The sequence below is a fragment of the Salvelinus alpinus genome, chromosome 23 (assembly GCF_045679555.1).
Source record: "Salvelinus alpinus chromosome 23, SLU_Salpinus.1, whole genome shotgun sequence".
Classification (NCBI taxonomy): domain Eukaryota; kingdom Metazoa; phylum Chordata; class Actinopteri; order Salmoniformes; family Salmonidae; genus Salvelinus; species Salvelinus alpinus.
This window is the reverse complement of record NC_092108.1, coordinates 42,135,848-42,160,473: the sequence shown is the minus strand read 5'-3', so window position 1 is coordinate 42,160,473 and position 24,626 is coordinate 42,135,848. Positions and strand designations below refer to the sequence as shown.

The 24,626-nt window shown below is 43.0% G+C and overlaps 2 protein-coding genes and 1 long non-coding RNA gene across 3 annotated transcripts in view; 2 read left to right on the top strand and 1 right to left on the bottom strand.

Annotated features, from left to right (window-relative positions):
* Window positions 1–2,577: 2,577 nt before the first annotated feature.
* LOC139551049 (Krueppel-like factor 9) lies at window positions 2,578–8,408 on the bottom strand. The gene is made up of 2 exons (XM_071362400.1): window positions 7,446–8,408; window positions 2,578–5,852 (listed from the first exon to the last, which is right to left on the bottom strand). Exons 1-2 carry the CDS (start codon window positions 7,933–7,935, stop codon window positions 5,599–5,601), a joined length of 744 nt encoding a protein of 247 aa, XP_071218501.1. The 5' UTR covers window positions 7,936–8,408; the 3' UTR covers window positions 2,578–5,598.
* On the top strand, window positions 6,739–11,326 carry LOC139551050 (uncharacterized). The gene is made up of 3 exons (XR_011670188.1): window positions 6,739–7,195; window positions 9,836–9,919; window positions 10,027–11,326. It is a non-coding gene; the product is annotated as an uncharacterized lncRNA (long non-coding RNA).
* Window positions 11,327–11,436: 110 nt separating this feature from the next.
* The window catches only part of LOC139551048 (uncharacterized), a 71,556-nt gene continuing 58,366 nt past the window's right edge, over window positions 11,437–24,626 (top strand). Inside the window, exons 1-13 of the mRNA XM_071362399.1 lie at window positions 11,437–11,701; window positions 11,990–12,040; window positions 12,404–12,570; window positions 12,812–12,882; window positions 13,379–13,544; window positions 13,910–14,047; window positions 14,516–14,693; window positions 15,108–15,250; window positions 21,035–21,138; window positions 21,827–21,992; window positions 22,292–22,465; window positions 22,729–22,881; window positions 23,529–23,673. Of these exons, the coding sequence (XP_071218500.1) occupies window positions 11,638–11,701; window positions 11,990–12,040; window positions 12,404–12,570; window positions 12,812–12,882; window positions 13,379–13,544; window positions 13,910–14,047; window positions 14,516–14,693; window positions 15,108–15,250; window positions 21,035–21,138; window positions 21,827–21,992; window positions 22,292–22,465; window positions 22,729–22,881; window positions 23,529–23,673 (1,720 nt within the window). The 5' untranslated portion in view covers window positions 11,437–11,637. The remainder of the gene's footprint in view (window positions 11,702–11,989; window positions 12,041–12,403; window positions 12,571–12,811; window positions 12,883–13,378; window positions 13,545–13,909; window positions 14,048–14,515; window positions 14,694–15,107; window positions 15,251–21,034; window positions 21,139–21,826; window positions 21,993–22,291; window positions 22,466–22,728; window positions 22,882–23,528; window positions 23,674–24,626) is intronic.

The following is a 24,626-nucleotide window of genomic DNA, read 5'->3' as shown; positions in this document are numbered from 1 at the left end:
CCCTTGTTTTTGCAAGGTTGAAACCTGACTCGTCCACATATATTAGCTCATGATGCACTGCTTCTAGCTCCGCGACTAGACGAAAACAATGTAGCACAGTAGGAAAAGACAGGGATCAGTCAATATGATGTAGCACTATACACTTCCAGATCCAGTACCAATGATAGGATAGTATAGCTTACCTGCACATATTCATATCTCAGTTGTTTTAGACGGTCTGAGTTTCTTTCGAAAGGGACTGTACAGCTGCTTCATCCTAATTCTATTGCGTTTCAGTAGACGAGACAGTGCAGAGACTCACTCTGTTGACGTTTTGGAATATGGTGTTATCTACCATTATGTGGTCCTGCAGTTCTCTGGGTCTGATGCAGTTATTTGCAATGACCACATTAACAATGTGGGTCTCCTGCTCTGGGCTGAACAGTCGACCTCTTCCACCAGATACTGTTTTTTTTGCAGTTCTGTAAAAACATTTGAATGGTTTCAGTGACAGATCCTTCTCATTATGAAAGTACAGTACATATTACTGTACCAGTAAGACTACAGCACTTAGTTACTTACCGGTTTTCATTTTGAAATATCCGAATGATACCTGCAACAGTATAGCGGCTCAGATATAGTTGAACCCGCCTCCCTCATGCTCATCCAATGGTTGGCAATATGGTCAACCACAGTCGCCCTGATTTCATCAGGTATTGTGTTCCTGACTCCCCTTCCTCCTCCCCGTCCTACTTCACCTCTTCGTCCTCCTCTAGTTCTCACCCCTCTTACTCTGTGTCCAATATTGGCCTCCATTGTTGTCCAAACCAAATGTTTACCTGTGGTCTATTTACTGCTCAAGCTCTGATTTGTAAGTGAACTCATGATCTAAAAGGGTTTTCACATGTGTCAATGTGGAAAGGAAATTGGCGAAATAGTGTAGCAATGTAGAGACCAATGTTTACAGCTTTGCTAGAGGTGTATTATTAAATTGCAAACTAAGTGTAAAGCAGTGAGGTGAGTTTACAGTTTTGAAAAACGCGTGTTATAAAATTACAAAGCAGAGAACGTGCATTCAGTTAGGCACACTTGGTAAATGCATTGGCTACTAGTGTTAATGGTTTCAGAGATACTGCTTCAAGAATCACTGTTGGTGTTTAAGCATTCAGAAATAATAATAATTGGCTGATCTCTCAGACCATCACCATCTAGCGCAACCTTCCCCATACATTGTGGACTTCAAAGTGATTTAAACAAGGAAGTGAATTTGGAAAATCTGAACGTTGGCTTAGAAATAGTTTTCACAAATAAACATATGCCCGAACTCAGAATCAATTGGGCTTCCCCAAAATAATATATTGTGAAGTCTCATCTAATGCAACTATTGCAGGCTCGATCCCTCTCCGTTTCCACTAGCTTCCACAGCCACAAAGTCAAAATTGGCTTTGTCAAAAGTTCCAAACAGTCCTACGTTATTACCAGGCTCTATGCCCCCGCAATTTGAACCAGAGGCCAAGGTCACAAACAATCATCCCAAAATGTATTGAAGTTACTTATAGATGGTGCTGAGCAATTAGTGCTTCTTGAGGTTGGTTCGATTATTAAAAAATAATTACGATTTGATTATTTTTTAAACCATCAAATGCATCATGCAATATGTGGGTTGAATGCTTTAACACAGAATTAAATCTTTCATAAAAGTCCCATGATTGCTTATCACTTTTTAACCATCAGTTATTCACATGACTTTAATAACATATTTCAGTTCTGTATATTACATTTGTTTTATTTGATGACTATTATTTCATTCCAAGTCATCTCATTTCAAAATCACTATTTTAGTAGTTCTTCGAAGTAAATAAGGCATACTTTTATGACTGCTGAATACCAATATCTTACGAAGCAACTGCTCTCTATGCATCTCCTCAACACAGACCGAACATGTAGTCACGCAGTGGATTATGGTCAATGTAGTTAATTATCACATTTGCTGTGCTAAACTATGTACCACATTGGCCTGTTGGAAACTACAACTCCCTACTACATTGCACAGTACAGGCATGATCTGATTTCTTTCTAGAGAAACTGCAGTGCAATGCGCGCGTTGAGCTCACAGAAACAAACAAAGAAATGGAATACTAATGATTGAACCAATGTTCACAAATTTGTTTCAAAAATGAAAAATAACTGACATTTCGGTTAATCGCTCGGCACTACTTATAGATGATTTGGACAACGCGTAAACAATGCTAATATAGATACCATTGGATTGTGCCACAGATGCAAATAAATTAGCAGTGGCCAGGTAAACAACCAAAGCATTTATTTCTTTCATATCATACTTTGTCTATCGACTGCTTACAGGGTAAGAAACCCAATGTAATATTGTCATTTGGGTGAATTATCCATTTAAAAAAGGGATTGATCAAATGTTCCTTACTTTAAATGCCATCTCAGACAACCTTCCCTTTAACGTTAACAATATTGACAATGAAGTGAATATATGTCAAGTATAGCTGAACATTTAAATACAGTTTCAAGTTAATAGTATCTGTTAAGTCACCTATTAAGAAGAACATGACCCACACAACCAAAACATTCAACTTAAGGTTCGTATTTATTATTTTAAAAAGCACTGGCAGTTTTGTATCAAGCAAACAATGGAACCAAATTATTAGCATTGTTCCATATCACCAAAAAGAATGAGCTATGAAAAAAAGAATGAAACCACACAAATGATAAGTCATAATAAATTAATCAGCAAAATAATAGAAACACATGCTTAGACTTGGGTGTTGCACAGGAAATATGGAAGTTCCAGCGCTCAATTCTTAAAAGACACCTGAGAGTATAAATATCAGCGAGCATGTCACAGCCGTATTAAATTATTTCAACAGTTCCTCTTATCGACGTAAAACAAAGCTGTAATAAGAAGTTTCTTAAATAATTACATTATTCATGTAAAAATGTAGCTTAAAAAAAAAATCTAAAAACATTGGTTTTGTATGCACAATGCCTATTATTTTTTATTAGTGTATGGTGGGAAACAATAGGCATTGTTTGCCCTAGGTGTTCAGTGAAGGACATAGTTTGAGATATGTGGTTGTGTCCCCCCCCCAAAGCCAGTTTAAGTGGTTTGTCAAATCTCTATTGATTAATTGGTAACTTTATCTGAAGGGTTACCTACATAAGGACTTCATAACCCATACATTACACATTTGTAAGCAGTTGAGTATTTCATAAATGTTAACGGCAAATGGTGACATAACTGAGATATCAATTTGCGGCTGTCGACATTAGTTTATGAAATGTATGGGTTATGAAGTTCTTATGTAGGTTACAGAATTCATCTAACGCAGTAGGTCCAAATTGAAATAGTCAATATTGTGCAGGGTAGTGATACATAACAGCACATTTGTATAAGACGCATGCCAAAACTGATGATCAGCACTACTGAACACCCAGGGGTTAGTAAAAATACTAGGGGGAAAAAATAAGTGTTAAGCACAGTCAAAACTCTGTACACACAGCATACATAAGAACATAGACAAGACAAACTAAAGAGACGTTTCCTCTGGCGGAGTGTCGTTTTCAATTGAAGAGCAGAAGAAGTTCAAACCTAAGGCTCGATTGGCTTTTGAAGCAATTTTGATCCAACTACTTTCCAAGGGAAGACAAAATATTACACAAAACAAATTGTGAGGTAAATTATTGTTACTCTTTGTGGAATAATTACAATTTTGACGAGGCAGACTTGCTTAGTCACCATGTCAGAAAATGAAACAAAAGCATTTGTAAAATGATGAGATCCCATGGAGACATTCACAATTCATTCAAAAACATAGTAAAAGTATTTGATAAGTAATATTGTGCCTTTGAAGTTATATAGTCCATGTGTGTTTGAGATAACTGCCCGCAGTTACCAACAGCTGTCAGATTGTAATAACTTGTGAAAATGTGTACAAATGGCAAAAGCGTTTCCAACTAAAAAGTTGAATACATCCCATTACAATGGAACGAACAGTGCTCAAATAATGCAGCAAAAATGAACAATTAAAGTCAGTCTGTTAGTGGAGACATGAGAGAAGGAAGACATTGGAGGGACTCTATGAGGAGGTGCCTTAGTCATGCAATTCAATCTTCCTGTGGAAGAAATGACCGTTTTAACAAGGCTCTGAGAGTACAGTGTTATCGTGTTTGAGAAAAGCCAGATATATAGAATCAAGTCATTATGACGAGAGGACCTGAATGACCAGCAAATAAACAAACAAAACAAAATACACGTAATAATCCCAATCTATCCTTTATAGCACTTCCTAAAGCACTTGGACAAATGTGGCTTACTAACCATTGGTTATAATAAATATAATGAGATAACTTGTATCTTTATCAAATTCCACAGTGTTCAATTGTAGAAGCATATTAATACAGTGAATACCTATCACATAAATTAGCCAAGTAGCGTTCAAAATACCTGCAAGAAAAAGTTTCATATTGCATATGTGTATTTGTGATGTGTCGACGAGTTGGAGTAAAACTGTAGAATTGATTCAAACTGTAAACACGGTATAAAAAAAAAGGTATGAAATTGTTTAAGGCTTTCTGAGTTTCCTGAAGTGTTTGTTCACTGAGACAATTAAGTAAGAATGTCCATTTGCTGGACAGACAGTGAAAATAGTAGAAAGCGTCTTCTCTTTCTCTAACAAAACGGAAATAGAGACAGACACACACACACACTCTCTTACACACGCACAAGCAGCGCTATCCTATCCAAGCGTATACTCCGTCACCCCTAATATAAGGACTACAATTCATCACAAGTATTACTTCCTCTAATAGAATTTAAGGATATTCTCTACAATAGAAGCTTAAAGCATTTGCATCGGTATCCGACATAATACAACGTGTATCATGTGTCAACGTTTCATGGATGGTCAAAAAAAAAAAAAGATCTAGAATTAATAAGGGTGGCCTGCAAACTGCTAGTCTTGAGCGGTTTAAACCATTCATCATCAGTACTATGAAAGTGAAGCTGGCCTGCAATGTAAATGATAATGCAGTAAATACAATATTGCAAAAACATGACATACCTAAGCCAACTAAATTTATTTGAACAACAAAAAAAACTCATACGACAAAAACACATGGAATGTGCAACCTCTAAAACTGTGGATGTGGGACAGCAAAGCGGCTCCCCTTCTACTCGACCTCTGCCTTGCTACGCCTCTCGCTAAATATCACTAAAATGGCGCCAACAAAAAAAGGAAACGGGCACAGTAAAAAAAAAACGCGTGTAGCGCCATCTCTTTAAAATAAGCCGAGAAAGGAGGAAAGCATTTGGCCGCTGCGTGCTGAGACTGCGGACTGAAGACATTGAGAATTCCCTGCATGCGTGAGTGTTTTTCAGGGAAAGGGTTGGAGAGAATTGAGGTTGTGTTGAGCATTGAGAGTAGTGTTGTCTTCATCCGTCGAGGGTGGGTGGTGGTGAATGCAACCCCATCCAGGTCCTGTTTGTGGTGAGTGGTGGACAGGCTGGGGCCTGGCTCGTGGATCTGATTGCACTGTGACCCTTGCTGATCCCAGCCCTAGATGTGGAAGTGAACCCACTGACCCTTCACACTACTGGCCCATGGCGGGGCTGGACACCCCCTGGCCCCCGGAGGACGAGCTCTTACGGCCCAGCATGGACGGCTGGAAGTCGGGGTGACGGCGGGCGTGCTTGATGAGATGGTCGCTTCGCATGAAGCGCTTGTCGCACAGTGGGCACAGGAAGCGCTTCTCGCCTGTGTGGGTGCGCATGTGGCGAGCCAGCTCGTCAGAGCGGGCAAATTTCTTCTCACAGTCGGACCAGATGCAGGGAAAGGGTCGTTCACCTGGTGAAGGGAGACAGAAAGAGTCTAGGTCTACACCAAACTTTTGAATTAAAATACTGAGTCCAGTCAGACTGAGGGTCAAGCATTGCCCTGCTTGTGCCAATCACTAACACAAGCCATTAAGGTAGAAACACATATAGCGGTTGGTAGTAAAGTAAATTCTTGGGAGACCCTTATATACCCATCAATTTGGTAAAGAAAAGTTTACAATATTATCAGCACCCTTTTTTAATGCAAGGAAATCAACCTATTTTGAAAAGAAAAACTTTAATCTATCTGGTCATGGTTCATATGGGCAGTGAAGAGTGAAATGTAGAAAAGTGAATGCAAAATGTAGACCGCAATAGATATTGACACTCATACGGTAGGCTACCTCCAACATATGGTAGGCGGCCATAGAAGAGGCCTCCCTCAACACCTCCACACGTCTCCTAGGAAAGGCTCTAACTGGGTTCAGACATGTGAAACCTTCAAAGGGCTGCCTTGTTTCGAAAGTGATTAACTTGACACAAAGTTGTGAAATACCTTTTAAATTATCCACATTAAAAGTGTGAAAATGTTCATTTAAAGCAGGCTTTCCCAAACTACCATTTTCCACAAATGGGTAAGCCAGGCTAATAACCTACTGTAAAATGGTTTGAGGGGTGAGGACACTTAACGTTGACTATTAACGTTATATAAGATGATAACCCCAATGTGAAATCTGTAAGGCTATTTCGTGGCCCTAGAACAGTGCCGTAATCGCGTAATAGCACTCAAACGAGGGGGTGCTAGGGGCTATATTCAAGACCGCAAAGCGGACCAACGTTTTGCAACACGCCCAACTCGGTCTGTGCTAGGCGGGATCCCTACCCCTCAACCCCCCACTCCCGTTTTGTGGGCGTTCCCTGACGACTTGTTCTTTTCAATACGGTTTCCTCTTCTAATCCATCTGCGTCTGATATTTCACTGACCCTGAACCTCAAGACTGTGCGGACACCTGATGCATGTACACAACGTAACAGCTCTAAACATACAACTTTGACGTGGAAAACGATGACAGACGTGGATGATTTCAACAAAGAAAACTGTGTTTTTCTACAAAGACCTGACTCTCACCTAATGGCCACATTGATGCGAGGTGGGATTAAACGATTTGGCAGCTCGAGCTAAAAGAACCACGGTGCCTGCGCAAACGCCCCCGAACGCTACGTTTCTCTCTCGAACTCACTCGTCGTATGCAAATCTAGCCTAGATGTAACATGTTCGTCACTAGTCACTATGCTTTTTCGTCCAGCCCCATTCTTTTGTTCGTTTACTTCTTTGTTATGAGCCCTCTGGTTGGGGAGTTTTTCCCTCTTTCGGTGAGTATTGTACAAACTCGCGAGTAAACGACAACCACCCAATGTACAGTATATATCCCTGTGAAGAAAAACACCTTTCTCCAGGGGGAAAAAGTGATATTTGTAGAGAGGAGTGTGACACAAAAGGAGGAGTGTTTAGTGAGTATGGCCAAACTAGAAGTTCTGGAACAACTTGGATAATAAAGGGTTGTTTGTTCAGATTACATGCCCAATTTTTTTCCTACAGTTAATGCTAGCTACATAATTGTACCTGTATGGGTTCTGATATGGGCTTTCAGATGAGACGATTTCCCATAAACTCTGTCACAGCCGTCGAACGTGCACTGGTGTCGTTTTACTGGGGACCGAGGCGCTCCTCCTCCCCACTGTTGCTGAGTGGCATTGTACTGTCCAGGAATTGGAGTAGCAGAGGGGGTCATGGTTGGGGTAGTTGAGTCAGACAACGTGGTGTAGCCGCTCTCCCCACACGAGGAGTTGCTGCTTTCCGAGTAGGCCGACATGGGCCGGAACTTGCTGTGGAGGTCCGTGAGGATCCCGGCCACCTTCATCATGTTGGCTCCCTCGAGTCTCATTGTCTCGCGCACCTCCCTGTCCTCGTTCGACCCTTCAGGCTCCCCAGGAAGAAGGGCCTGGGGAGGGGGCTGGGCTGCAACTGGGGTGGGTCGGTGTAGGACGGGACCGCTAGATATCGACACCAGACATTCGGCGGCGAAGTAATCGGAATAGTCCATCATCGACATAATGTTTTACCTTTGACTTCAGCAAGTCCTTTATCGTGTAAAATTCCGTCTTGTTTTCAGAGTCGTTTTCGAAGCGGACTAGCCAGAGATGTCGACCTCGTTTTAGCAGACGAACTCCTTGGACCGACCTTTCTAGCTATCCCTATACCGTCACAAAGTCTGATAAGTATGCTCGAAAACATCCAATTATATCAAACAAAATAAGAATATATACTGCCCAAACTTGCCCGTGCCTTCTGCCCACATGCGTGCTTTACATCGTCCGACGGTTCATTGTGTCTGCCTCTGAAAAGCCGGTCAAACCTACGCCCCCCTGTACAGAGCACCACGCACAAACTTACGTTACGGACTGACGTGAACTGCGGGCGTGGTTGAAGCAAACGACCGATACAAACAGCGTGGAGTCGTGGCTGAGTTGATGGGGGAGCCATAGCCAGTGGCGGACTGGAACATGAATTCGGCCCTGGCATTTTATCCACACCAGCCCACATCATTGGGCACACCGCTAACTCACCACCACCATCAGGTGTATATTATAAAATCGAACATAATGAGTTAGGCTATATTGCAAATTAGGGCTTGTCATATTCCCCTGAATCATCACCTACCCTAGGTGTTCAAATAAAATGTTATTGGACACATTACATGTTTAGCAGGTGTTATTGCGGGTGTAGCGAAATGCTTGTGTTTCTAGCTCCAACTGTGAAGTAATATCTAACAATTCACAATAATACACACAATACACACAAACCTAAAAGTAAAATAATGGAATTAAGGAATATATAAATATTAGGATGAGCAGTGTCGGAGTGGCATTGACAAAAATACAGTGGAATAGAAACCAGTATATACCTGGGAGATGAGTAAAGCAAAAATATGTAAACATTGAAGTAACTTGTGTTCCATTATTAAAGTGGCCAGTGATTTCAAGTCTATGTATATAGGGCAGCAGCCTCTAAGATGCAGGGTTATGTAACCGGGTGGAAGCCGCCTAGTGATGACTATTTAACAGTCTGATGGCCTTAAGATAGAAGCTGTTTTTCAGTCTCTTTGTCCTAGCTTTGATGCACCTGTACTGACCTCGCCTTCTGGATGATAGCGGTGTGAACAGGCAGTGGCTTGGGTGGTTGTTGTGCTTGATTATATTTTTGGCCTTCCTGTGACATCGGGTGCTGTAGGTGTCATGGGGGGCAGATAGTTTGCCCCCGGTGATGCGTTGAGCAGACTGCACCACCCTCTGGAGAGCCCAGCGGTTGCTGGCGGTGCAGTTGCCGTACCAGGCGGTGATACAGCCCGACAAGATGCTCTCAATTGTGCATCTGTAAAAGTTTGTGAGGGTTTTAGGTGCCAAGCCAAATTTCTTCAGCCTCCTGAGGTTAAAGAGGCGCTGTTGTGCCTTCTTCACCACACTGTCTGTGTGAGTGGACTATTTCAGATCGTCCGTGAAGTGTAGAGCGGCACACAATTAGCCCAGCGTCGTCCGGGTTTGGCCGGGGTAGGCCGTCATTGTAAATAAGAATTTGTTCTTAACTGACTTGCCTAGTTAAATAAAGGTTAAATAAAAATAAAAAATACGCAGAGGAACTTGAAGCATTCCATGTGCTCTACTGCGGTCCTGTCAATGTGGATAGGGGCGTGCTCCCTCTGCTGTTTCCTGAAGTCTAAAATCAACTCCTTCATTTTGTCGACATTGAGTGAGAGGTTATTTTCCTGGTACCACACTCCCAGGGCCCTGGCACCACCTGGGGGCGGCCCGTCAGGAAGTCCAGGACCCAGTTGCACAGGGTGGGGTTCAGACCCAGGGCCCGAGCTTAATGATGAGCTTGGAGGGTACTATGGTGTTGAAGGCTGAGCTATAGTCATTGAACAGCATTCTGATGTTCTTATTCCTCTTGTCCAGATGGGATAGGGCAGTGTAATGGCGATTGCATCGTCTGTGGATCTATTGTGGCGGTAAACAAATTGAAGTGGGCTAGGGTGTCAGGTAAGGTAGAGGTGATATGATTCTTAACTATCCTCTCAAAGCATTTCATGATAACAGAAGTGAGTGCTAGTCATTCCGTTCAGTTACCTTTGCTTTCTTGGTTACAGAAACAATGGTGGACATCTTGAAGCAAGTGGGGACAGCAGACTGGGATATGGAGAGATTGAATATGTCCGTTAACATGCCAGCTGGTCTGCTTATGCTCTGAGGACGCGGCTAGGGATGCCATCTTGGCCGACAGCCTTGCGAGGGTTAACACGCTTAAATGTCTCACTCATGTCGGCCACGGAGAACGAGAGCCCACAGGCCTTGGGAGCGGGCTGCGTCGTTGACACTGTGTTATCCTCGAAGCGGGCTAAGAAGGTATTTAGCTTGTCTGGGAGCAAGACGTCGGTGTCCACAAAGTGGCTGGTTTTCCCTTTGTTATCCGTGATTGTCTGTAGACCCTGCCACATACATCTCATGTCTGAGCCGTTGAATTGCGACTCCACTTTGTCTCTGTTTGAGGGGTGCTGAAGAGTATTTCTGTCTGTAATAAAGCCCTTTTGTGTGGAAAAATGTAATCTGATTGGCTGTGGCTGGCTCCCCAATGGGTGGGCCTGTCCCCGTCCAGGCCCACCCATGGCTGCGCCCCATTGCCCAGTCATGTGAAATCCATACATTAGGGCCTAAGGAATTTATTTAAATTGACTCTTTTGCTTCTATGAACTGTAACTCAGTAAAATAATTGAAATTGTTGCATGTTGTGTTTATAATTTTGTTCAGTGTACATAGAGTACATGAAAAAAAATATGTATGATATTTCTACAACCATGAAAATGTATGATGCTTTTTTTCTTAATTTCATCCATAGTAGATCATAATTTATACTCTGTAAAAATAACCAATGGTTTCGGTTCCTTCATCTGAGAATGTCCCTATTCTATTTGAGGTCTATTACCTAAGAGATGAGGCAAGACAAGGACACTAGATGTCCCTCTACTTCAGCCAATGACATCCTCCATATATACTGTAGCTTCACATAACCCAGTCACCGCCCATGTTCTCTGGCTGTCTGTTTGTGAAGACATCTGTCACACAATAATTACTCACTAAAGCAAATCTGACCTCAATAATAGTGGATATCATGCTGTAATAGACTTATAATACGGCATATAGGCAATAAGATTAATCAGATAGACCTTTATGTACAGCCCCCCCATCCTAATGAACCCCACAATAAACATGGGCAACCCTTGCTTACTTACAATGTAATGGGTGGGTTATATGAGGACAAAGATGCATAGCTGTAAGACTTGGGTCACAGAGAAGAAGTCTACTGTATCGTATTTGCAACACTTTGACAACCAAGTTGCCATAACATTGTTGATTCTCACTAAAAAACAACAAATATAAAACTTTTAAATCCCACAGTGTGTTGTGCTTTTCTGTCTGGAACCCTTCTTTCGCCATATGGGGGTTTATATACCATAGAGAGGCTTTGCATTGAGTGGGGGCCCAATGTTATGTCAAGTGATTGGCTCAGTGGATGTTTGTAGCTCCAGGCTGGAAGGTATTTCCTGATTGGATGTTTTGAGCAGTTCGGGTCACTGTGGCAGCAGGAACAGGCACAAGCATAGCCATTCACTGGCTGTGTGAGAACAGTGACTGTTCTTCAGCCCAACTACTTACATGTGGAGTCTTGGAAGCCTGGGCTGCTGCAGTGACTTGAGACTGCTATGGCCATGCACCAGCTTGGATTACTACTCTCTCTTATCTTCACAGCTCTCATTTTACTACACAGTAAGTTCTCTATGGTTTGGGATTGGATTTGTGATTGGATTTATTCGTATAGTTAGTTCTCATTTCAGACAGGGATAACTGACTGTGCTTTTCAGTGAATAATGGACAGTAACTGATGATACTTTTTGAAAGAGGAGAACGTGAGCGAATTCATTATGACTACCTGTATTTGAAAACTAGACATTGGTATGGAGTGAATTAAAAGTTACATCTGAGATTTTCAATGAGTTTTCAGGGTTGTTTAAAGGGTTTGTGTGTAGATATTGTGATTTTTATGTTTTTCTGTAGTAGGTAATTGCCTTCAGATGGATCAACAACTCTGCCATCCAGAATGCATTGGTGAGAGCAAATAATTTAGTGATCATTCATTCTCTTATTCTAAGCTGAAGTAAATGTATATTTTCTGATATAGTCACAATGTTTTCCCCTTGATAAATATTACCTTGGTTTGTTTATGCATTCACAGAAACATATTACATTTTGTGAATTGAATTTTAGAGCTACCTCTGTTGAGATTCAGTATCTGTTTTTCATGATTGGACAAGAGATCAAAAGCCTTAGTAAACTATTAATAAATAATTATGTCATGATATGTAAACCTTTATAATATAAAACATTTATAATGGCTTATACATGAAAGTTATTATAAAGTGTTACCAGATAATGATTATTCAAAATAGGTATATTATTTGCTGGCTACAGCTTCCTCATCCCCTGACATCTCGTACCAGAGAGGGGTGAGATACACGTACAGATACAGCACTACGATAGCCACTACTCTACAAGGCTCTACCTCAGGCCGAAATGGACTGGCTCTCGACTGTGTGGTGGATATTGACGTGATTTCCAAGTGTCACCTTATGATGCAGGTCAGATATGCAGAAAAATTACGCCAATATGGTGATTTTGTTGTTGTTGAAAAAGTCACACTGCGAATCCACCAATGTAAAATCCTTGAATTCACCTTAAAATGCTTTTTTTAAATGTTTACATGTAAAAAAAAAAAAATTACTTTGGGAACTCCAGTTCCCCCTGGTTCCTCCCCATTTCCAGCGTTGAATATATATATATGCAACTTTTTAGTGATGTTCTTTTCTATGCTCCCTGTAGATCAGGAATCCACAGATAAAGCGTCTTTCTCCCCAGAAGGAACATTCTGTGCAACGCCTAAAGAATTTGAGGTAATCTGAAATGACAGCATCAATATTGCTTGCATTGTGCGTTTTGTGTGTGTTTTGTGTGCATTTTATGTGTATTTTTGTACATGTGAATGATCTTTCTTTTCCTTGCTCATGTGCGGGTTTCCCCCCGGATTTCATGTGTTTTGCTTATTCTTCGTACCTTTATCGTCTTAGACCAAATTAAAGTTGGCATATTGCAAAAAAGTTGGCATATTACAATGTGCACATCAATCATTTCTGCCATCGATCATTTCTGCTATCAAATCATGATTTATTATGGATGATTTGAGTTACAAAAGCACAAATGATCCACAACAATGCATGATTTGATAGCACAATAGTGCAGAAATGATACAAGCACACTAGTCCCAGATCATTCCAGATTGTTATTCCTGAGAATGTGATACTCTGCTCCGACAACACCATCATGTGTCTAGGGGTCCTGGGGGTCTTGGGGTCCTGGGGGTCTCATCTGGTGTTTTGGTTACTCTCCCAGGGAGTCGTTGGAGAGGAGTCGCCTCAAGTTCTCCCTCCAGGGGGGAAAGGTCACGGCCCTCTGTCCACAGGAGGGGGAGCAGCTGTGGACTCTGAACATCAAGAGAGCTCTACTGAGCATGCTCCAGACCTCCCGCACCGCCGAGAAGCAGGAAGTAGTGAAGGAGGTGAGGGGGGAATGATCCATCTCCCAATATGAGTAATAGCAGGATAGGCCATGCATGAATCACTAGGTTGTATTTGCAGTAGGAGGACGACGTATTGCAGTGGTGTCCAAAGTCTGTTCTGCACGGCTACTGCGGGTGAATGCTTTTGTTCCAGCCCAGCACTAACCCAGTTAACTAAGTAATTATAATCTGCATTGAATACCATGATTCATTAATTATTTGGATCAAGTGTGTCACAGCTGGGCTGGAACAAAAGCCTGCACATCCTGTTGCTCTCCAGAACCAAGTTTGGACACCAGGTCTTCATATCATATTGTACATTGGACAATCCTCTGCCTTTTTTCCTTCCCGTGTCAATTCTTCAGACGGATCTGTATGGGACCTGCGCTAGTAAGTATGAGAGGAGAGGGCCTCTACTGGTGAAGACGAGGAACCTCAGGCAGTGTCAACAGGACCGACTGGCTTACTTCTGGCCCAATTCCACCCCTCTGAGAGAGGACACGGTGAGATCTTCTACCATCCTCTCCCCGCCTCAACATGGAACAGTCTATGGTTACCATAGTCACAACCAATCACTGATGTCTTTCTCTTGCATTGATATTGGGACATGCAGTGCATAATGAAATCCAGAAGTGCTAGGGACTGATGCCCATTTCTGTGACTTGGAAACCTTCTAGTGAAAGTTTGGTTCATAAAGGATCTGTTAGATTGTCAGTAGGTTTCAGATGGATCTAAACATTGGTAGCCTGAGTCCCAGATCGTTTTGTGCTGTCTTGCCAACTCCATTGCTGTCATGGCGTGACAATGACAGCAATCGAGTAGACAGCACAAACAGATATGGGACTCAGGCTAAACCATTTGTGTCAAATAAGCAAAATGCCGTACCTTCCACTAGTTTCTTGTGTAACCTCAAGCCAGTTAACACTTCCACTTTTACCAAAGGGTGTTCCTATCTCTTATGTCCTCTTCAGACAGTGGACTCCAAACTTCAATGTACCCAGCGGCATGGGACTACAGTGATGGAGGAGGTCAACTGCACAGAGATCATCTCCATGGTACCGTTGTCAGGGTCAACAGGAGTGGTGAAGACCCAGACCATCTCTACCCTTACGCTGCTCAGAGCCCAGAAGGGCACACCCTCAGGAGTGGGTGAGTATGCTTCTGATACCCTCCTCAGGACTGGCTGAGTATAGGCTATACTGCAGTGTACCTGAATGACTGTGTCACTGTGTACCCGTCTGACATCAAGGTGTTGTAGTGCGTGTCTGTGTAAAAGCTAATACTGCCAAAGTAAACTATTACTACTACACTTCTATTAGCTAGGAAGCAGTCATATTGATGTTACTTTCATCACACTACTACGACTACTACTGCTAGTACCACTGTGGCTGTTGCAAACCTTAAATACATTCTCAATCATTCTTTGAGAATGTAATTATCTCAGCCATTCAAATTGAGAGGCTGAAAGGTCAGACTTTTATTCAAATACATTTAACTTGGTCACTTAGACCCCACTCTCTCAATAATATGATATTCATTTCAATGATATTCTCCCTCCCTCAGATACGCTGGGTCCAGGTGTCCTGAGTGACCTCCAGTTTGTGGAGGAGGGGGCTGAAGGCCAAGTGCGAGGCAGGACGTCCTCCCCCCAAGAGGCCACAGACACCGTGAGGAAGCTGTGTGGTCTTACCTCTGACCAGCAACAGGTAGGACCCCAATTTCCTAAGACATCATAAGGGAGTAATTCACGCTTATGACAAGTCTTACAATGCATTATAATCAATCAATCATATTTATTTATAAAGCCCTTTTTAAAATCAGCAGATGTCACGAAGTGCTTATACAGAAACCCTAGGTTAGGAAAAACATCCTAGAAAAGGCAGGAACTTAGGAAGAAACCTAGAGAGGAACCAGGCTCTGAGGGATGGCCAGTCCTCTTCTTGCTGTGCCGGGTGGAGATTATAAGAGTACATGGCCATTAAGGCTAGATTGTTCTTCAAGATGTTCAAACATCCATAGATGACCAGCAGGGTCAAACAGTAATCACAGTGGTTGTAGAGCAGTGGTCACCAACCTTTTCTGAGTCAAGATCACTTTCGCAGTCAAAAAGGAAGCTAAGATCTACTGCTCAGATCAGTTTTTTTACATTAACCTCACACAAATAGTTTTGTAGGAATAAGGTTTGGGCAGTAGACCTAATACATTATCACAGCATATTGGCTATATGATTGGCCTGCCTATATTGTTAATCAGACCATATTATATTTCAAAACTCAAGCTTTGATAACAAAATAGATCAGTTGGTTTAGCACTTGTGAGGCACTGTGGAGCTTTAGGATGATTTTAAATAATTTGTTTTTTTATTTTACTTGACTGATGGTACCTGCATCTGATGGTCAGCGAGGTCAAATCACGACGTCAGTGATTTTCAGGTCGAAAAGTCGGAAGAGTTTCCAACTTGGAATTCCAAGTTGCAAGACCATTCAAAACTATTTTTCCTTGAAGAACGACCAGTTGGCGACCACTGGAATAAATGTCAATTGGCTTAGCGAGCGTTCAGAGGCTGAGACACCAGGTGCGGTAGAGAGAGAGAGAGGGAGGGGGAGGGAGAGGGAGAGAGAGGGTCGGGGTTCCATAGCCGCAGGCAGAACAGCAGAAACTGAATCAGCAGCACGACCAAGTGGACTGGGGACAGAGAAAGCCAGGAGTAATCAGGCCAGGTAGTCCTGAGGCATAGTCCTAGGGCTCAGGTCCTCCGGGAGGGGAGCGAGAGAGAGAAAGAGAGAGAGAGAGAGAGAGATGGGAGAATTAGAGGGAGCATACTTAAGTTCACACAGGACACCATATAAGACAGGAGAATTTCACCAGATAGGACAGACTGACCCTGGGCCCCGGCACATAGACTATTGGAGCATAGATACTGGTGGCTGAGACAGGGGGGGTCGGGGGACACTGTGGCCCTGTTCGACGATACACCAGGACAGGGCCAACCAGGTAGGATATAACCCCACCCACTTTGCCAAAGCACAGCCCCCACACCACTAAAGGGATATCAACAGACCACCAACTTACTACGCTGAGACAAGGCTGAGAATAGCCCATGAAGATCTCCTCCACCGCACGAGTCCGAGGCGGCGCAAAACCAGACAGGAAGATCACGTCAGTGACTCAATCCCTCCTAGGGATGGCATGGAAGAGCACTAGTGAAACAGGGTCTCAGAGGCAGAGAATCCCAGTGCAGAGAGGGGAGACGGCCAGGCAGAGACATCAAGGGCGGTTCGTCACTCCGGTGCCTTGCCGTTCACCTTCGCACCCCTGAGCCAGACTACACTCAATCATAGGACCTACTGAAGAGATGAATTTTCAGTAAAGACTTAAAAGTCGAGACCAAGTTTGCATCTCTCACATGGGTATGCAGACCATTCCATAAAAATTTAGCTCTATAGGAGAAAGCCCTGCCTACAGCTTGTTTGCTTAGAAATTGTAGGGACAATAAGGAGGTCTGCGTCTTGTGAACGTAGTGTACGTGTATTTACAGCATGTACCGCAGGACCAAATGGGAGAGATAGGAGCAAGTCCATCTAAGGCTTTGTAGGTTAGCAGTAAAACCTTGAAATCAGCCCTAGCCTTTACAGGAAGCCAGTGTAGAGAGGCTAGCATTGGAGTAATATGATTGAAATGGTTCTAGTCAAGATTCTAGCACTAACTGAAGTTTATTTAGTGCTTTATCCGGGTAGCCTGAGAATAGAGCATTGCTGTAGTCTAATCTAGAAGTGACAAAAGCATGGATTAGCTTTTCTGCATTATTTTTGGACAAAAAGTTTCAGATTTTTCGCAATGTTACGAAGATAGAAAAATGCTGCCCTTGAAATATTATTGATATGTTTGTCAAAAGAGAGATCAGAGTCCAGAGTAACGCTGAGGTCCTTCACAGTTTTATTTGAGACGACTGTACAACCATCAGATTAATTGTCAGATAAAACAGCAGATCTCTAGGGACCTAGAACTAGCATCTCTGTTTAAAAGTAAAACATTTTCCGCCATCCACTTCCTTATGTCTGAAACACAGGCTTCCAAGGGTAGGCACATTTGGGGCTTCCCCATGTTTCATCAAAATGTACAGCTGTGTGTTGTCCGCATAGCAGTGAAAGTTGACATTGTTTTTCCGAATGACATCACCAAGAGATAGAATAAGTAGTGAAAACAATAGTGGTCCTAAAACGGAACCTTGAGGAAGCCGGAAACATACAATTGATTTGTCAGAGGACAAACCATCCACAGAGACAAAATTATATCTGTCCGACGAACTGATATCTTTCCAACAGATAAGATCTAAACCATGCAAGAACTTTTCCATGTAGAGTAGACCAATTAGGGTTTCTAATCTCGCTAAAAGAATGTGGTGATCGGTGGTGTCAAAAGCGGCACTAAGGTCTAGGAGCACGAGGACAGATGTAGAGCCTTGGTCTGACGCCATGAAAAGGTAATTTACTACCTTCACGAGTGCAGTCTCAGTACTATATGATGCGGTCTAAAACCAGACCGGAGCGTTTCGTATACATTATTTGTCTTCAGGAAGACAGTGAGTTGCTGCGCTTTTAAAACAGAAAATTGAGGAAAGGGAGATTCGATATAGGTGATAGTTAGATTTTTTCAGGAGAGGCTTTCTTACTGCCCCCTTTAGTGAGTTTGGTACACATTCGGAGGATAGGGAGCCATTTATTATGTTCAACATAGGAGGGGCAAGCACAGGAAGTAGCAATTTCAGTAGTTTTGTTGGAATAGGGTCCAGTAGGCAGCTGGAAGATTTAGATGCCATGACTATTTTCGTGAATGTGTCAAGAGATACAGGATTACAAAACTTGAGTGTCTCCATTGATCCTAGGTTCTCACAGTTCTGTGCAGACTCAGGACAACTGAGTTTTGGAGAAATACGCAGATTCAAAGAGGAGTCCTTAATTTGCTTTCTAATGACCATGATCTTTTCATTGAAGAAGTTCATGAATTCATCACTGCTGAAGTGAAGGCCATCCTTACTTGTGGAATGCTGCTTTTTAGTTAGCTTTGCGACAGTATACATTTTGGGGGGATTGTTTTATTCTCCTCAATCCTCCTCCTCCTCCTCCTCCTCCTCCTCCTCCTCCTCCTCCTCCTCAATCCCTTCTGATAACCAGGTGGCAAATCGCATCTCTGCATGTCTGGCAGACATATCAGTGTGGATGATGGATCACCACCTCAAGCTGAACCTCGGCAAGACGGAGCTGCTCTTCCTCCCGGGGAAGGACTGCCCGTTCCATGATCTCGCCATCACGGTTGACAACTCCATTGTGTCCTCCTCCCAGAGTGCTAAGAACCTTGGCGTGATCCTGGACAACACCCTGTCGTTCTCAACTAACATCAAGGCGGTGACCCGTTCCTGTAGGTTCATGCTCTACAACATTCGCAGAGTACGACCCTGCCTCACACAGGAAGCGGCGCAGGTCCTAATCCAGGCACTTGTCATCTCCCGCCTGGATTACTGCAACTCGCTGTTGGCTGGGCTCCCTGCCTGTGCCATTAAACCCCTACAACTCATCCAGAACGCCGCAGCCCGTCTGGTGTTCAACCTTCCCAAGTTCTCTCACGTCACCCCGCTCCTCCGCTCTCTCCACTGGCTTCCAGTTGAAGCTCGCATCCGCTACAAGACCATGGTGCTTGCCTACGGAGCTGTGAGGGGAACGGCACCTCCGTACCTTCAGGCTCTGATCAGGCCCTACACCCAAACAAGGGCACTGCGTTCATCCACCTCTGGCCTGCTCGCCTCCCTACCTCTGAGGAAGTACAGTTCCCGCTCAGCCCAGTCAAAACTGTTCGCTGCTCTGGCACCCCAATGGTGGAACAAACTCCCTCACGACGCCAGGTCAGCGGAGACAATCACCACCTTCCGGAGACACCTGAAACCCCACCTCTTTAAGGAATACCTAGGATAGGATAAAGTAATCCTTCTAACCCCCTCCCCCCCTTAAAAGAGTTAGATGCACTATTGTAAAGTGGTTGTTCCACTGGATATCATAAGGTGAATGCACCAATTTGTAAGTCGCTCTGGATAAGAGCGTCTGCTAAATGACTTAAATGGAAATGTAAATGGAAAGTAGGCTGACCGTGAAGGCTCTTTGATTTTGCACGGTACTGTCTTTCCAAGCTAGTCGGAAGACTTCCAGTTTGGTGAAGCGCCATTTCCGTTCCAATTTACGGATATTTTCTGTATATCAGGGAACAAATGTCTTGTTTTTTGTTTTTAGAGGTGTGACTGCATCTAGGGTATTACGCAAGGTTACGTTTAGATCCTCGGTTAGGTGGTTAACTGATTTTTGTACTCCGAAGTCCTTGGGCAGGTGGAGGGAGTCTGTCAGGGCATCTAGGAGTCTTTGGGTTGTCCGAGAATTTATTTTGCGGCTTTTGATAATTCTTGGTTGCGGTCTGAGCAGATTATTTGTTGCGATTTCAAATGTAATAAGATGATGGCACGATAGTCCAGGATTATGAGGAAAAACATTTAGAACTAAACAGCATCATACATCATTATACCATTATTTGTCTTCATTAAGTAAAGATGTATACGTTCCACTGTAAGGAACCTATGAGCGATGGTTTCATACAACGTTTCCTACAAAACATCTGTATTTATTTACCACAAAGTCACTAATGCTTACGCCATATGTGGTGAGGCAAGAATGACAGCTGGTCCCACAGATAGAAGGATACACTTGTTTTCATTGATTAAATACTCTCTTTACTTTAACATTTTGGGTTACATTTATCATAAAATGATGGCAATGCCAACACTGTAGCGATGTAATAAACCAAATGTAATACATGTAATTAAGTACGCCATGGTTCTATTTACTTGCATGAAGGTGAAAACCCCCTTCCCAAGGTCAGAGGTCTTTCCTTCAGTAGTGTGTTCCCTGTCAAACCAAATTTGGCTTGTTTGTGTTTGTGTGCTGTGGTTTGGCTCGCCCTGGGACCTTTCACTCTTTTTCCTCAGCTCTTACACAGGAGCTCAGTCAAACCCAATCTGGCAATCATCATGACTACCTGTTTAGATAGGGGGGGCATTTAAAAAGGGGCCAACCTGGCATCCCGTCAGTCCCTCTCTCTCTTTGAAATTATGATTACTTTTTGGTTATCAGATGATTGATAAGATCAATGAGCCTGGTTCTGTTTTGGGTCTGTCTCTGTCCCGCTCTTATGAAATCATAACCCTGGCTGCAGCTTTCCAAATTTAGGCATGTTAATTGGAAGTTCCCTGTCGTAAGGTCATTCAGTGTCAAAAAGTTGTATTTTCATGAGATTTAGCACAAAGACATTTAAATGAAGGAGGGATTTTTGACATGTATTAGGATGCTACATTTATGTCAATAATGCTCCTTAAAAAGACAATTTTTTAATTTCAGGAAAAACATTATTGAGGAAAAATGTTTCATATGTATTGTCTTCCCTGTATGTAGCTGTCGGAGCTGTTCCTGCACTTGGCCTTTCAACTGAGAGCCCTGTCCCTGCCTCAGCTCAGAGCACTGTGGCACGACGCCTCCTTCAAGTGCCGTAACGACTGGTCAGTTCCCTTCAGCCACTGTTCTCTCCTAAATGTATCCTGGGTTGTGTTGTGTAGGGCACACTATAAAAAAATGCTTTGCCATGTAAAATGTACATATGTGTTCTTATTGGACAGTACCTCCCTTTTTCATTCTGTTTCAAAACATTTCCTCCCTACTGAACAAGACCCTAAAATATACTGACTGGGCTGAGTCTTGTCACGCCTTGTACCAGGGTTTTAATGCAATAGAGGCAGTGGAACGCTTGTTTATGGTTTCCCTAATGAGAAAAATACACAGCTCTGGGGCAGGGTATGGACAGAGAGGAGTCTGTCTGTGGAATAGCAGCCATCTTTGAATCTATAGCTCCTCCCTAAAACAACTTACTAGTCATCCCTAGGTTGCTTGAAACTACAGGCAAAATCAAAACGGTGTCCTCTCTGCCATATTCTTCTCTGTAGCTGAGATTAGTTTTTTTGTTCATTAGTCACAAAGCGCTTCCGTTATAACACACCCAAAGACACTAGACATCCTTTACAAGAATGCATATCGTGTATATCAATGATATGACGCTTTTGATGAATCATTATTTATAATGCTTTTATACATTGCTTTTATAAGAACCGTCCAGAAGTGAGAATATGTGACTGAATCGGTGATGTCCATTCCCGGCAGTTGGTTACTCTGTTGACTGTGCTGTCGTTGCAGGCAGCCTCTCTTGGACGGCCTACCAGCGTGTGGCTCAGAGGAATGCATCGCCCTCTTAACAGACCTCATCCGGGACGAGGAGATAGAGCAGGAGCGGGCCCACTCTTTTCTCACCACCATCGCCCTCATCTCTCACCCCTCACCACACATCGTTGGCTCGGTCAACGTACGTAGGTCTGATGGGATGTTCTATGGGGATATTGACTTTGGGTTGAACAAAAACAGTGGTTTAGATACAGGATACTGTATTGAATTATATGGCTGAGAATTTTCAATATAGGTCGACATACGATTCAAAATCGTCGCAGGAAACTCAACCGATACCTTTACTCCGCAACACTGTTGAGGTCACATCCAGCAACGCATGCTTTGGCGTCACCCATTAAACACATAATCAAAGGGAAACATACAAATACAATGGGTCCATAATATAAGACCGTTGTTTTTTCCCTCCTTTTCTCTCAGGCGTTGCTGAAGACACCTGAGGTGTGGACCAAGGCCCTGTTGACTGGTTCTTCCCTGGTCCACCTGCTATGTCGGAGGAGCCAGTCTCCCTGCAGTCTCATCCCCCAGGTCCAGAGCTTCATACAGGCACTGAAAGACACCTTGGGAGAGGGCTGTGGAGGAGACAACACAGAGGTACCTAGACACAGAATTAGATCCGACTCCATATACACAGGTTATGTTGGTGTGCTGGTATTGGAGTTTTTATCACCGTCTGGTGATTGTGCTGTATTTAAAATGTGATATTACAGTTTGTATTGCGTGGTTCATACTTGTCCTGACTCGTGAACTTGAGCATCTCAATGGCTGCTGCTGCTGATGATGATGATAAAGATAGCAGCAACAAGCAGGATGATGATGATGATGATGATGATGTAAAGTGATGATTCCTCCTACAGCTGCTCTATGCATTGAAAGCAGTGGGAAATGCAGGCTTGGCTGCTTCAGCTCTCATCCCTCAGCTAAACCTCTGTATACAGAGCCATTCCACCCCTCTGGAGCTGAGACTCACTGCCATACAAGCTTTCAGACGCATCCCCTGCAATGCTGACGTGAGTAGGATGGCAGATAATGGTCAAGTTTCTAGGCATAACCTCTGGGATTGAACTGAACTGTAAAACAAAGAACTGTTTTGCTCAGTTCAATGTTTAGAAATAGGATTTTGTTTTCTTCTGGAGCCTGGTTTGTGTTTAATTGGAATAAGATGAGAAACTGTCTCTCACGGAATAAAGCCTGTGTGAGTGATTTGAACATTTCAAGTAGCAGAAGTCCCATGGAAGGGATACGATTCAAGACAATACGTTATTGTCCAAGAGGACGTTACAGTTCAAACATGATTTGACTTGAATACATTTGACTTGAATTGTGTGAAGTATCCTGTTGTACTAAAACAATTCAGGCGGTATACTGTTCATACCACAGGAGGTTGGTGGCACCTTCATTTGGGAGGATGGGCCCGTGTTAATGTCTGGAGTGAAGTAAGTGGAATGGTATCAAATACATATTTTCTGTGTGTTTGGTGCCATTCCATTCGCTCCGTTCCCGGACATTATTATGAGCCGTCCTCCTCTCAGCAGCCTCCTGTGGTTCATTCGGTAATCAGAAGGATCTCTTCACGTGGATTCACGCTGACGTTGTGGGGATATTGAGGTGCCCTTGGGGCGAGGGATCTGTGACTGACAGCTCTTTGCTTCTCCAGAGGGGCTCTGTGCTGCGGCTCTACCGTGACCACCAGGAGGACGTGGAGGTCAGGATCGCTGCATACCAGCAGATAATGCACTGCCCCGACCCCGAAGTGCTTCGAGCAGTGAAGACGACTTTGAGCCATGAGACCTCAAGCCAAGGTTTGGGGAAAAAATGTTCCAAAAGGGTTCTTTGGCTCTCCCCCATAGGGATTTTTTGGTTCCACGTAGACCCCTTTAGGGTTCCATGTAGAATCCTCAGGCGATTCTATTTTAGGTTCTAGATTGCACCAGTGCTTAATTTGTAAATTGCAAGGTGCCGGAACAAAACGTGAGCCAGAGAGGAGAGTGACTTAGGAGGCTCTGTGGTCCTGGAAAGCATGAAAAAAAATCACCTTTATAATAAAGCATTGCATGGATTATCATCGCGTTTGCGTACTAGCATAGAGGAGAAGTATAGAGGCGCTTGCAGAAGTTGCACACATGAGGAACATTTTTTGGAGCCTTAGGTTCTGGGAAAATTGTTGCCTTTTATGAACGCATTTCATGCAATTCATTTCATGCAAGCTCCTCTGGTATCACGGCTCTTGCAGCATGAACTGACATGTTGTCCACACAATCAAAGGATCAGAGAATGAATCTAGTACTGAAAGCATAAGCTACAGCTAGCTAGCCCTGCAGTGCATAAAATCTGTGGAGTAGTTGACTCAAAGAGAGAGAAAGACAATAATTGAACAGTTTTGAACAAATTAATTTCTTCAAAAATGAAGGTGAAGCGAGAGAGAGAGAGAGAGATAGCTATATATATAAATATATATTATTTTGTAATGAAAGTGAAATTATTTATTTATATATACAGTATATATATATATATATATATATATACAGTGGGGAGAACAAGTATTTGATACACTGCCGATTTTGCAGGTTTTCCTACTTACAAAGCATGTAGAGGTCTGTAATATTTATCATAGGTACACTTCAACTGTGAGAGACGGAATCTAAAACAAAAATCCAGAAAATCACATTGTATGATTTTTAAGTAATTAATTTGCATTTTATTGCATGACATAAGTATTTGATACATCAGAAAAGCAGAACTTAATATTTGGTAC

What these genes read in the sequence shown, in the direction of transcription:
- LOC139551049 (XM_071362400.1), bottom strand. Translation starts at nt 7,935, where the DNA reads ATGTCGATGATGGACTATTCCGATTACTTCGCCGCCGAATGTCTGGTG. An exon ending in CCATATCAGAACCCATACAG is followed by an intron (nt 5,853 to 7,445) that starts GTACAATTATGT and finishes TCCCTTCACCAG; the next exon opens with GTGAACGACCCTTTCCCTGC.